The sequence below is a fragment of the Melanotaenia boesemani genome, chromosome 15 (genome assembly GCF_017639745.1).
Source record: "Melanotaenia boesemani isolate fMelBoe1 chromosome 15, fMelBoe1.pri, whole genome shotgun sequence".
Classification (NCBI taxonomy): Eukaryota; Metazoa; Chordata; class Actinopteri; order Atheriniformes; family Melanotaeniidae; genus Melanotaenia; species Melanotaenia boesemani.
Genome location: NC_055696.1, coordinates 6,338,361 through 6,352,596, shown reverse-complemented (window position 1 = coordinate 6,352,596; position 14,236 = coordinate 6,338,361). Strand labels below are relative to the sequence as shown.

Sequence of the window (14,236 nt, the reverse complement as noted above, 5' to 3'; positions counted from 1 at the left end):
TTTACTTAATTTATGAGCTGTTGTGACTGATTTGTTACATTCAATAAAAATAATAAAAGACGCAGCAGAAGCCAAAGTGGTTAAAAATAAATTAAAAGAAAAATATAGTGGATTACTAAATTGAAAATGATGTCATTTAAATTAATATATTTTATAAATATAAGAAATTATCGTATTCTACCCTTGAAGAACTCGTCATTTTCACAATTATTCAATCAATCAAATGATCAATCTGCATTTTTTTTGTCTGCCTGTCTGCTATTTTTGCTGATTAGTTTGGAAATATGCAGAGTAGCAGACTGCACAACTAAATATGAGTAATTCCACAGTTATTAAGGAGTTGGTTCGGTTTCCAGTCACTGAAAAGCATGTGATTGCAAATAATCACATTTTAAAAAAATGACTCTTTAAGTTAAAGTACTGGAGGACTTCCATTGTTTTTTATAAACAAATACTTGAAGTACCTTGAACCTTTCAACCTTATATGTAGTATGTTGATGTAGATTCTCAGTCATTTGGGTTATAATAATCCAAAGTGCTTGAACTTTTTTTTTCTAAGTTCTTAGATATGTTGTGTTTTTAACTTACAGTAGGCATACAAAAATAGAGGGAACATGCCTGTAATTTTTTTTCTTCAGCAGCGATTTGCTGTGTGGAAATCTATGTATGTTCAACAGAAACAGGTTAAAACACCTGAATGCTGCATGAGTTGTTGGGAATGTTTTAAGTCAGTTTATGCCCATAGTGAAACTCATTCAGAACTAGAGTTTTATATAACATTTTCATACACATATTTACAACATTTATCTTCTACTTTGTAGAATTTGGTTGGACCTTACGCTACAATGAGCAGAAAAATCACAGTGAATAATGCATTTACACTTCAGTTTTACAGGCAGTTCACTTCATTTTAACAGTGCAAGTTTATGATTCCTCTAACTGGTTCACCACTCTTGATTTTCCAAAGTGCTTTTAGGTAGTTTTTGGTCCCCTTCATAAATGTCCACCATGCTGGTTTGATTGTTTGTTGATAATCTTGAAACCATATGTTGAATATTATGTCACCATTCATACTCCATTTATGTTTTTGACTGCCGGACATCCGTCCACTCCATTTTGGTGTTTTGAAGAGCCTGAGTCTTCTTCTCATCCACCTGCACATAGTCAACTTTGTACTCATCTGACAGAAATGGCTTCTGTTTGATATAGAGAAGGGGAGAGGAAGAAACAATGACGAGATGTGAGATTTTCTAATCTCATTGTGTAAGCTCTGCATCACCTGTTTAACAAACATTTAGCAGTTAATGCTCCTAAAGTTTTTGTTGTCCCAAATTTTGAATAATCATATTTGCTATTACAACTGTGTGAAAAACAAAACATAATTAGCATTTCTATACCACCACCCATTTAGCACTTAAACTGACTGACAAGTCAATGAATTTCAGTCATTTGTCCAGCAAAGCATACCTTCTGCACAGGGGAAGGGGATGCAGAGTTGAAATCCAGTGACAAATAGTCGAGGTTTGACCTTCTTGGCCAAGGTTGAACTACTCCATCAAGTGTGGGACTGAAAGATTGTCTTGATTCCTGCCACAGAAATAAGTAAATTAAGATTTTGCACAAACATCACTAACCTTAATTAAAATAACCTAAAATACTTATAAAATCAAACATATAAATAATTAAATTAAAATTTATTTAACTGGTTTCTCATTTTTATTAAGACAGCTTAATTAAATAAAGGAGAAGTTGCATATGTTGCATATTTCCTCTTGCCGTTTAATAAAACAATTATTGAATTAAATGGGACTGGATTGAATTGAATTAAATTAATTACATTGAAAAGAAAAAACAAACAATAATCATTATTACAGCACAAAAACACATCATATATCATACAGTCATGGAGGGCAAGATGTATTCCTGTTCCATTTTCTTTAACAAAAGAAGAAAGAAAAGGTTTAAGACTTAGCAAGTTGATATAATTACAGAAAAATTTATGGGCTTAATTTAAAGCTATAAAGATTTTGGAGCTGTAAATAAATGTTTGCAAATAATTTTAGTTTGTATTTGTAAATCAAGTTTTGTCACCCTGTAAAAAAATCTGCCTGAGAGATTAAAGTTTGTGAATGTGTAGAAAATGATTTGCATGGTTGTAAAAAAAAAAAGAAAAGAGTATTTGTAAAGATAAATAGAAGTTCTTTTGCAAACATCTTTTCACGTATGCATGTTTGACTTTGAAGCGCAATGCTGCTGCATTAGGAGGGTCATCACAACAATCCCCTGATCCTCCAAAAGCAAGGAAATTTATTTGCAAATTTATTTGAAATTATGTGCAAACATTCATTTACAGCTGCAAAATCGTCATGGCTTTTTATTGAACCTATAAAAATGCACAACCAAAATGAGCTGCAAAATTGGGTGTGGAGGTTAGCACTGTCACCTCACAGCAAGAAGGTTCCTCTTTTGAACTTTGACTGTAGCCTTTTATTGTGGGGTTTGTGTGTTCTCTCTGTCCCCGCCTGGGTTATTTTTCCGGGTACTTCAGCTTCCTCCCACAGTCAAAAGACATGCATGTGAGGTGTGACGTCTAAATTCTAAATTTAAGTCTGGTTTGTCTCTTTGCATGGGCTCTGCAATGGACTGGCGACCTGTTCAGGCTGTAACCTGGCTCTTGTCTAGTAGCTGCTGGGATTGGCTCCAGCCCACCCCCACCCGTGACCCTGCATTGGACTGAGTTTGTATAGATAATAGATGGATGGATAGATGTACAACCCAATCCCTGTAGTGACACTGACTCAATACATGTGTTAAACCCATATTTTACCAGTGCTGAGCAGCTTGTCACTTCATCTCCTGAACCGTCCACATTCTCAAGTCTTCTGTCCAGAGGTAAATGGTTTGCTGAGAAGCTGCAAATAAAAAACATAAACTAAATTAATTACATACAGATAACAATGCACATTTAAAGTACAACTATCAGAAACTAGAAAAATACAACTAAAGAAAAAGAACTGTGTTTATTTGAACATTAAAATTGCATTTATCTTAAATAGTTGCAATTGGACTGCATCCAAATCTGGTTATTCGCATTTTCTGTGGATACAAAAAGCTGATTACAATCTGTATTCTTTGGACAACAACCAAAAGCTATAATCATAAAAGTAAATTTTTAGAAAAATACCAGATATTCTTAAATAAAGTGTCTCTTGAGTGAGTTTCTTTACATCTACACAGTTATAAAACTAAGGATTGAGCACTAATTTAATTAATGTGGTTATGTCATTATTCATTTAAAATACAGTGTGTATATTTAGAGTAATGGTTTCCTCTTACGATGACTCTGTCACTGCTCTGCTCAGAGGAAGATGAGTGGGACATTCGGTGATTGTAGAAAGACCTCTCAAGTCAAGGGGTGGGGGTCGAGCTATGAATTCAGAAAGGTTAAAGTTATGGACTGTGATTCAGTAACCTAACAGAGCAAGGTCATTTAAAAAATGGCAAAAGATTGGAAACTGACATTTATATAAATCTGGTCATAGCATGTTCCATGAATTGGCTACACCTGTAAATTACAGACCTACGTGTAGATGTTATGCACATCATATTTACAGTTTATGGGCAACATGTACTTTGAGAAAAAATTAATGGCCTCCAACCATAAAATGAATTGAATGACTCATACTTCTCCTCAAACGGGGTTTGAGGTGCCGGTGAATTGGAGGTGGTGCAAGATCTCCAGGTTGACACATCAGTGGGCTATAACTTGAGGAAGACTCAACACTGCTGTTTGAACCAAGGAAGCTGAATGTCCTGGGGCTCATGGGGATGTAACCGTCACATTCGATTGTTGTAAGAGAGGGGGAAGGGGATGCCATGGGGACATATGACTCATCTTGGTAGCTTTGAACTTGCGTGGTATTTAAACAAGGCTGTAAAATGGATAAAGCATCATGCAATCAGACAGGTGCACCACAATGTACTTTTAGATTAAACATTTGTTAAAGCCACTTTGTGTAGACCTGCTACATCTTAATCTTTCAAATTATTTTGATCTCATGTTTTTGCTCATTGAATAATGAAACTATTGCTAAAGCTGTAACCAGCAACAATTGTAACATCGCCTCCAGGTCTCCAAAATGAAGGTGATGAGGAAGTTCCTTAATCCAAGTCAATAGCCTGCAGGTAGTTATTCTTGTGGTTAAAAAAACAAATGTGATTGCATAACAGTCTAACAGTCTATGATAAAATGACTGTATTAATCACTTGGTTTGCTATCCCAACAGACATTTTCCTAATGGAAATTATCATGCTGTTTAGAATAAAACGGATGATAAAGCCCAAAGGTCATGTTTTTTGTAATGGGCTACACTTTATTTAACAGTCACTTCCAACTTTTTTTTCACACTCAGTGTATGTTGTAATTTGTCAAATCCAAAGTAGCTTTGAATAAATTATTTGACTGTAATTTGCTATCATTTCCCTGCCCAGCCTGCTGCCCAGCCTGTCTGTAGGGCATGTGTAAAGCAGCAGCAAGCTACTAGCTAGCTTAGCTTAGTGCAAACACTGAAATCAGTGGGTTGAAAGGTGGCCTTGTTTCTCCAGATAAGTTTATTATTTAATTATTCATTGATATTTCTTTGCTATGTGCATGTTTTTTTTAATGTTTTTTTTTTGTTTGTTTGTTTTAGCAGGTAGCTAAAAGCTATTAGTAGTAGTATGCTAAATTTCTTTTGAATTTAGTTGCAAGGAAGTAACAGCATGAATCTAAAAATAGTTTAATAACTATCATGATAATAGGTAAACCTTAAATGTGATTTGTATTTTTGGACAAAGCAGGCTTTGGACTAAATTTATCCAACTTGTTTAAGCTATCTATTTATCATACAGATAAGACATACAGATATCTTCTCATCTTACACAGAAAATCAAATTTATTTTTGGATGCTGATGCTTCTCTTACCAAATTAACACTTTGCCTCCTGTTCCTCATTAATCTTTCAGCATTACCTAAAAAAATAAGGAAAAAGGGTGAAAAAAGTGCATTTTCATTCTCATTTTGATGAATGCAGCTCTGTCAGCTGTGTTGTGCATGCTGAGGATGAAATGCTGGGTATCACCGCTAATTTTCTGATTAGACTGAACAGCCTGATTCGATTTTGATTACATCTAACTCGATTCAATATTGATTCATTTACAAATACTTATGTAACAGCACCAGTTTTTCTTGAATATTAAAGAAATTCTTAGATAACTGTTTATATAAAACACGGAGCTCATTTACATGAACATTAAAATCAAATATCTGAGAGTAATCAGATTACTGTAATCATCTGATATGACGCATCTACATGCGCTTCTGAAATATGATATACAACAACATCGAAAGATGTTGTCTACATTTACCAATCCACTGTCGTTTTACTTTGGAGTATGTACTTGCTCGGTCATGTCACGTACTGATATTTTCAAAACATTTGTGTTTGTTGAACACAGTGGAGGTCACAGTCTTGGTGTTAGCTGCTAATGTGAGCAGTAATAAGCTGCTCCTGTCAAATAGTTTAAAGGTGACTGTAATCCACTGGGGAATGAAAAGATCTGGATTTGGTATTATCTCTGAGAGAGAAGCTGATCTTGGATGGAAGCGACACAGAGAACCTTTTTATCAGTGTGTCTTGAATGAAGCCTGACTAATTCTCCTAATTATCCCTATAATATATAAAGGTGTTTTCCATATTAGATCAGGTAGAATGACAAAATAAGGGTTTGTAAACTGTACATGAGCCTCCAAAGACTTAAAAAGTCTAAACTGAGCCTCAATAAAGTTTCTAACATCCAAAATTATGGTTTTTTTAAAAACTTATCAATCTACAATAGCCAGGTTTTTCTCTGTGGCCTGAGAAAATGGTGCCAGCGTATTGTTTACGTTCCAGAATGCGCTGTGCAGGGACGGCGGTTCCCATGCCCTATATGCTAAGATTTCCCCGAGCATCAGTAAGTCACATGAGGGTAGAGTCACCGGAAAAGAAAATGAATCTCCTGAGTTTTATGACTTTGGATTAATTAAATGTTAATCAATTACAATTAACTGATTTTTTTACACCCAGCTGTATAAAGATGTTTTTAAAATAAAGTTTTACCCATTCTGAAATGGTCCAAGCCAGACAAAGAGGTCCTTCGGGAAAATAATGGCACATTGCTTGGGAAATGCTGCGCACTTATTGCCCTTGACTTGTGACCTCCTCCATCACTTAGCTGCTCTGACAGGTGATTTGGCTTAGGTGGTAGTGGAGGAGGTGTTTGTATATCACCCGCTGCAGACGGGTAAGGTTTGTCAAACTGGAAGACACTTGTGGCACAATGCAGTAGTGGAGAAGAAGACGATGAAGGTAAAACTGTGAAGGCACATGGAGCGCTGAATGGAGGATTGGTCAACCTTCCATGGGGGAAAAAAGATGGACTGGGACTCGCGTGAGAGATGGAGGATGAGGAAGATTCAGCGTATGCGTCCTTGACAGCATCGTCTGATGACTTCTGCTCCAGAGAAATGTCAGAGGTTGAGAAGCTGTCATGTCTACATATATGGAAAAAAAAAAGAAAACAGTATTTGTTAAACATGAACATGCTATCATTTCAACTTGTGTAAAAGGTCTTAAAGTGTGTACATACCTACTAGTGCCTACACTCCCTGTCTCACACTGTGAGAGAAAGAGGTAATCGTGTGGATGACCAGTATCCGGTTGGCTCGCCACAGACACTCGGTCAGATCCATCAGGAGAGGGCTGAATGGAAGTAGGGGTGAGAGAGATGCCGTCTTCTGAGCTCTCTGATGAGCACAAACAGAGAGCAGAACAGAGAATGTGGTTTATGAAATGTCAATGCCATAGGAGAGCAAAAACTAGACAAACACATGCAGGCTTAACCTAGTTCGTGCTCATTTTTACATTTACTGTAAATATAGCAATGGAATTTGAAGAGATTAATCACATTTTTTTGTAGGAGACTGAAAGAAGACACACGTGTCCCTCTTCCCTCTTTTGTTAATATATTCTATCTCTCTTTTAGTCTGTTTGGCCCTTGTTCAGAAATGTGTTTCATTCCATTACACTCAAGGCCGTCTGAGTCAAGGCCGTCCCTGCAGAACCAATGTGTTGCAGAAAAAAAAAAAAAAATCCAAAAGACTTTGCATGTTCTCATGAAACATTTGCTACTCCTAATAGATGTTTGTGTTCCCTTTTGGGTACAGAACAACCTTTTAAAGTCTTTGTAAACGTTTTTAAGTTGATGCATGACTGAATTTTTGTGATCGGTAGAAAGGATCTGCTGCTGCTGTCCTACATTCTCCAAAAAGCTTTTAATTAAAGCAAAAAGTCAATAAACAAAAGCAACAATCTGTGTTTATTCAATGAAATATAATTTTAAATGACAACTGTCACCTTGTGTCCCTTTTTCTGAATGCACATGGGCAGCATATCAGTAAGTTTGTGCCGTTGCTCTATCTCGCTCTTGCAGACAGCAGTTTTCCAACAGACATGTCTGAAAGTCTTCTCATGAAATATGCTGATGCTCAATTTGATGCAACAATAAAGAAGCATAATTTTAACAAAGCATTAAGTGATAGATTCAAGTGTTAATTTAAAATTTACATAGAAATGTGACTAACTGATTAATCTAGATTAACTCCACCCCATGGAAGTGGTCCAAACATTTTAGGAATTTGCTTTGAATTTAAAGTTGGCCTCACTGTAGCTCTGCTATTATCCCTTCTGTTAAAACAGCAGCTTTGTGCTACATGACAAGTAACATACGAAACATTTTTAACTGTTGGAAACATCTTCTTTGCACAGACAACACTTGGATTGCTGATAAAACATGAGGCCACGTTTTGTCTTGAAGTGATTAAACCTTTCATTCTATTTCACTGGATCTGAATTTCTTTCAACTCCTGGAATTATGTGAAAAAAAAGGTTTATACCACCATCTACATTAAATATGAAATAGTGTGATATTGACTTGTTTTGTGTCGCTACTATGGAAAGATGATTTGATGATTTGAAGTTATCGTCTTAACCAAAATTAGATAACATGCAGTTGGTGGTGAGTTTAAGAGTTTTGTTACAGGGTAATTTATCATCCAAGTTATACAGACTGGAAGGGGTTTGCTTTAAGATTTGAGGTGGCTTTAAGATTTGAATAATAAAAAGAAGAAGAAGAAGAATATAAAAAATGCACATCCAGATCACAGTATAAATTTCTAGCTCTTCTAACATGAACAGAGCTGAGGAAAAGGTATGTGATCGCTGCTGTCTGTCTACCTTTAGATAAGATTACACAAAAACTATTCAGCTAGATTTGACTGATTTTACTGAGGATGTGCAGGATTAGTAGAAGGAAAAAACATGCACAGTTTTGTTGCAAAGCTTAAACATGTACATGTGTGAACTTTGGCTTGTTGACATGTTTCCAGCAACTTAACCACAATCTTGTATGTTAAACCAGACAAACATCTGGTGATTTACCAAAAGCTTGATAGTACCAAACAAACTGTTCTGACCTCATAAATGTGGCTTTTCACATCACGTCCTGTTTGGGGACAAATGGCTTTTGGAGTTGATCTTTTGTGTTTTTCAGTGAGATGGGTGTATTTAAGAACTAAAATGCTCATCCAGTGCAGCTTAAACACACATTAAAATGAGAAGAGATCCGTCTCTGCATCTACCTGCCTCCTCCAGGTTCCCAAATTGGCAGATTTGACTGATGCTGTTGACCCAGCTGTTCATCTCTTCCTCAGTTTTTGCCACCAGATAAAAAATGCGAGATGACGTTTTCACCACAAAAAGGTGCTTTCCTTGAAAGTCTCGCTTTATCCGCAGTTGTCCGTTATGCATCTCCACCTCGCACTCCTTCAGGTCAATGGTACGGATTGGCTTTTTAGAGTTCTTGCTTTGGTAGTATTCCAACACATCAGGATTGCCGCTCATGCGACCTCTTCGGAGCACAAACCAGCGTTTTCGCCATGCCTGCAGGTGTACGAGACAGAATTTTTCATGGAGTCACTTCTACATTTAAACATAAACTTTATAGCCTAATTCTAGGTGCTCTGTCATAACCGAGGATTTTATCATAGCTGTTATCGTCTGTTAACTCCACAAATTTAAACACAGTTTTTTCTTGTTTCTTTTTGTTGTTGGTTTTGGTTTTTTTTTTCTTTTTTTGTTCTTTGGCTTTTGTTTTGGTCAGTAAGCGGAACATTGCATTCAGTTTCCCAGAAGTGAAGAGAAGAGGAAGTTGGTTGTATTTAGCAGAAAATGCCTAACACAACGAAATAGGTCTCAATGCACTTCTTGCTTTTTCACAGCAAAATTACTGAAAACCTAATTCTGGCTCCCCACTGAAAGGAATTTACAGCTTCATATCGACTTAAAATAAGACATACCTGAAGCCTCACTGAATAGAGTGGCATCCCAGTTATGAAGGAGTTATTATATGATTAAAATGATTAGTTATAATTAAAAAGAATAACAGTATTATTAAGCGGTATTAATGGAGCTTAACTCAAAGTTATCATGTCACACCTGGTTTGCGGCTTTAAGTAAATTTTTCAAGTGGAGTCTCTCTTGATCTTTTTTGTGGTATTAAAATGTTTTTTTTTGTTTTGTTTTGTTTTGTTTTGTTTTTCCAATCTCTTGGGTGATCTGTTCCTCCACGAGTCAGTCAGTAATTTATGTTTTGTTAGCAGGAAATGGTTAGACACACCACACTTACTACTAAAAACACAGGCAGGTTTAAGAGGAAACCGTAACTACAGATGGCAACTTGATCCACAACATGCAAAGCCTGAGCTGTGGGGAAAATAAGTTGTCTTGTGTATTGAGATTAAGCAGAAACTGATAAGTGTTTGTTTTATATCTTGCCTTCTTAAGAAACTAAGAGAAAGGATAAAAGAAAAACCAGAGCAATTCAGAACACACACACACATACATACATACATACATACATACATACATACATACATACATATATATATATATATATATATATATATATATATATATATATATATATATATATATATATATATATATATATATAATTATGTGTGTGTGTGTTTGTATATATACAAACTGAAGGCATATATACATTTATTTATAATGTGGTGACCTAATTATGACTCAAAAATATGCAAAAAGTTTTTCCAGACCTTTCAACCACGTCTTATGATCATCCTTATAAGATGAACTGTGTTTCTCTACCATCATGTGACCTAAGTCAACTGTGGTCAAACTATAAACATGCTTTCAGCAGAAGTGACAGCTGAGCCATTTTTCTGGGCCATTTATACATTTCCAGAGATGACTCACTCATTTGTCAAAATGTCTTGTGTCCAGGTTAAAATTCTACCCTGAGCCACCTCACAGGCAATAATGCAATCTTACATATGTTACAGATATTACATGTCTGTTTACACAGCGTGTAATCACTGTTGAAGAGTTCGGTATTGTCCTGTTTCTTTTTATTAAATGTGACTGTTATGTCACAAAGGATTTGGTTTTGTGTGCCAATACGATAACATTTTCTTTGATAGTTTCAGGGCATCATACACAAAGATTATCTTGACCGAGATTATTCTAATTTCCATACTGTCATGTGTCAGTACCTGACATTTGAATAAGGCAAACTGTGTCTGTCTTTCAAACTGTCTTAATATCATCAGCAGGATTTGCATGTTGTGCTAGAATAAGTTTCTATTTCCATCCCTAAACCCTAACTCTCATTAACCCCATGCACCCACACCTCCACCCACACTTTCCTTGCACTGCTGTTGACAAATGGCCCCCAACCTCCTTTTGCTGTAGAGAGGAAGTGCAAACAGTTATCATAAAGCTGGACTTTTTCTGCTAGTCGCATAAGTATCTGACTGCTGCTGACATTACTTCCTATGTTTCACAATACACACACACATTGCACAAACACACATGCACACAGCAGCCTGACATTATCACATGACCCCAACAACCACAAAACAGTGAGGGCTGGATGATATTCCAGTAAGCAAATATATATATATATATGTATATATATATATATATACATATATATATATACTTGCTACAGGAATCGTAGCCAAGTCCATCTGCAGTCAGACATATCATGTCATTATTATAACACATTGCTGTTTTAATTATGAAGTGCCAGCTACCAAATTTAGAAGATGAAAAGAAGAACACTAAATTGCAGCTCAATTTAAAAGACAAGGAAAGCATAAACATGTCAGTATGTCTCCAACTCCTCATTCCACATTATGACCCACACACATTAACACAAGGCTAAGCAGCACACCCTTGCATTCCACCTCTTTACAGAGGACAAAAGACAAGTGTCAAATGTGCGCTTCTACTCACAAATCTCTTTAGTTTTTTCTCCGGAGGGGATTTAATGAGCCAGCCTGTGCAGACCACATCCCCAGCACTCATCTTGACTGCAGAGCGTGTCGTTTTCACGGCTGCCGCTGTTGCTGCTGTTGCTGCTGCTGCTGTGAAACTGAGAGCACTGTGCAGCATATCCTGTGTTCTGGTATTCAGCTCAGCCACTCCAAAAGGAGGAAGTAAAGAAACCAATCACACTGACAGAGAGAAACACAGAGAGGGGGAGAGACAGAGAGAATCATGTATTTTGACTGGATAGAGATGTTGCCTGAGGGGAAATTGATTTAAGAGATAAATACAACCACAACCCGTAATGGGGATTGACAGATTTTGAGACTCGCTGACCGGTAACATTGAAATAAAATCTAGGATCAAGACGTCACTGATTCTGTCGTTGAGATACACTTTGTTTGTTCATGCAATGTGGTTTCTAAACTCCACAGAAAAAGAAGTGGCTTTCACTGATCAAAACATCAACCTGCTTCTCTATTTGATGCAAAAGATTAACTGAAAAGACCTTAGGGGCTGTCACACAAGTCTTTATTATGACATAGTAGTATTAATCATAGTATCTATAGCTTCACTTTTCCCCAGTGCATGGCCCTTGATTAAAAAAAAACAACCAAAAACATAAAAAAAAAACAAAACTGGGATAACTAATTGAGCAGATTGCAGAAGTAAAATATCTTGGTCTTTTGTAAGATTAACATTTTATATTTTGCAAACACTTTTCATGAAAGGTTGCAAAACTAACCATACAGAACATGTTGTAAGGCTCTGTAGAGAATGTTTACATAAAGTTTCTTTTTTCACATATGATCTACTGTGCAATTTATCTGCAATCAGTCGCTCCAGTTGACAGATTCAAACTTTGAGAACATTAAATTTGCAAATATCCAGCTCTGCCACAAATGCCTAAAGAATTAAACTGGCTCCCAAGGTGCTCATTTATATGATGCTGCATGTCAGGGCTTCTGGCTCAGTAAGTCAGGGCTCAACTAGAATCAGAGAGAATACAATGTCTCATTTAGTTATTGTTTTAATTGTTTTCTTACATTTTTTTTTTCTCTTTTTCCTCTGTTACTGGATGAATGGGATACTCATAAAGTTTAAACTGTTTAATGAGGATCTAGTTACTTAATCTTGAATAATCTGTTACTTGAGTTTTCCAGTAAGGTCGTTATACCATTGTCTGTTCTCTCTGGTGAATTTCTGTGGTCTTGTGTAAAGGCCCATCATAAAATATACTAAGCAGACTTGTACAGAGAATTTTATGGTTTTACCCAGCATCTGCGCAATTCCTAAAACTGCTTTAATCAGTACAGAAACCTCAGACATTGGATCTGGAATATCATGTCTGCACCCTCTATCTATAGTCTGCTAAAAGCTGGAACAATTAAGACCCTCACCTTCTACATCTTTTCCAGTTGTTTCTTCAGTCCAAGATGCTTCTTCGTCTTCTTGTGTACTTTTTCCTGAGTCCTGATTGTTCTGGTTGGTTTCTGACCGGTACAAAACCCCCACAGGATCATGTTGAACATCTAACCCGTCCGTATACATTCACTTCTTGAGATTAGGTGGCTGAGGAGGTTCAGGCCTATTTAGAAAAATAGAGACAGTACATCAACTTGGTATATACTGTATTTTGAGGCAACCTATCACGTCTTGAAGTCAGTGCCCAAGATTTGCTTTTTTAGCATTTATCAAAGCTGCACTTAGTTATAAGCATTATTATAGCTTTACTAATTAAACTTGGTTTTTAGGTTATTAAGTTGTTAACTCTTTCAAAGTCAATCCAGGTAACCGGTTGGTTTGTCTACTCTTGCTCTTACACACACACACACACACACACACACACACACACACACACACACACACACACACACACATATATATATATATATATATATATATATATATATATATATATATGTATATATATATACAGCAGCTGGTGTCTTGTGAGCTTTCCTCAAATACTGACTCATACCTAACTGTTGCTATTATGTCTGAATATCCCATGTTATGGAAAAACAAGATAGCATATTGTTCATTTGTGCTTTCAGAAAGAGTGAATCATGTTAGTTTCTGGTTGTGTCCAGCTTTTATCAGAAACCTCTTTTCTGTACTCTTTGTTCATGCTCACTGCCTCTCAAAGCTCCCTTGAGTGTTTGAATATATTTTAAGTCATCAGCAAAAATTCACGTGATGAAAATAACAGTATGTTTCGATCAATGTATGTCCGTTCACATCAATACTATACAACAGACTTAATTTAGTCTCTTATCAGATGTCTTCATCAACCACCAGCGGGCGACAAGACGTAGTTTTAAACCATGACTCAGTGAAAATGCAGTGAAGATTTTTATGCATAATTTTAAAAAGCCATATACTCTGTACATTTATGGAGTTTTTTTTTTTTTTTTTTTTTTAAAGAAGTTTTTCAATTAAATACAAATTCGTGACACGCAATTCTGCAGCACTTCCCGTTTTTACCTCGTGTCTATTCGGTGAAACAGCAAGAAATGACCATTTACAACAAGTTAAATAAAAAAAACTCTAGGGGGCAGCAGCACACTGGAGTTCCCTTTATATACACACAAAGTCACGAAGAAAAATCTGCTTTACGACTGTTTACGACAGTTACCAAAGAGCCTTGAACGAGAGATTTTTTTATTTATCTTTAAGGATCACATTTATTTGCAATTTATTACCTTATTTTCAATGTTTATAATTTTTTGTTATTTTTTTTTTCAAGATTTATACACTTTACAAATGTATGCATATACTCTGGTTATTTTAAGCCAAAA

The 14,236-nt window shown here is 36.0% G+C and overlaps 1 protein-coding gene across 1 annotated transcript; it reads right to left on the bottom strand.

Moving 5' to 3' along the window:
• Positions 1-120: 120 nt before the first annotated feature.
• Positions 121-11,558, bottom strand: gab3 (GRB2 associated binding protein 3). The gene is made up of 10 exons (XM_042007567.1): positions 11,403-11,558; positions 8,720-9,020; positions 6,670-6,826; positions 6,141-6,574; positions 4,964-5,010; positions 3,686-3,932; positions 3,337-3,427; positions 2,828-2,912; positions 1,468-1,587; positions 121-1,196 (listed from the first exon to the last, which is right to left on the bottom strand). The coding sequence occupies exons 1-10, from the start codon at positions 11,472-11,474 to the stop codon at positions 1,080-1,082; spliced, it is 1,671 nt and encodes a 556-aa protein (XP_041863501.1). The 5' UTR covers positions 11,475-11,558; the 3' UTR covers positions 121-1,079.
• Between the last annotated feature and the right edge of the window lie 2,678 nt (positions 11,559-14,236).

Coding starts and splice junctions, on each gene's coding strand:
- gab3 (XM_042007567.1), bottom strand. CDS start 11,474: ATGAGTGCTGGGGATGTGGTCTGCACAGGCTGGCTCATTAAATCCCCT. Junction 3,933..4,963: donor GGAGGCAAAGTGTTAATTTG/GTAAGAGAAGCA, acceptor TCCATTTTACAG/CCTTGTTTAAATACCACGCA. Junction 3,428..3,685: donor CAAACCCCGTTTGAGGAGAA/GTATGAGTCATT, acceptor CTGAATTCATAG/CTCGACCCCCACCCCTTGAC.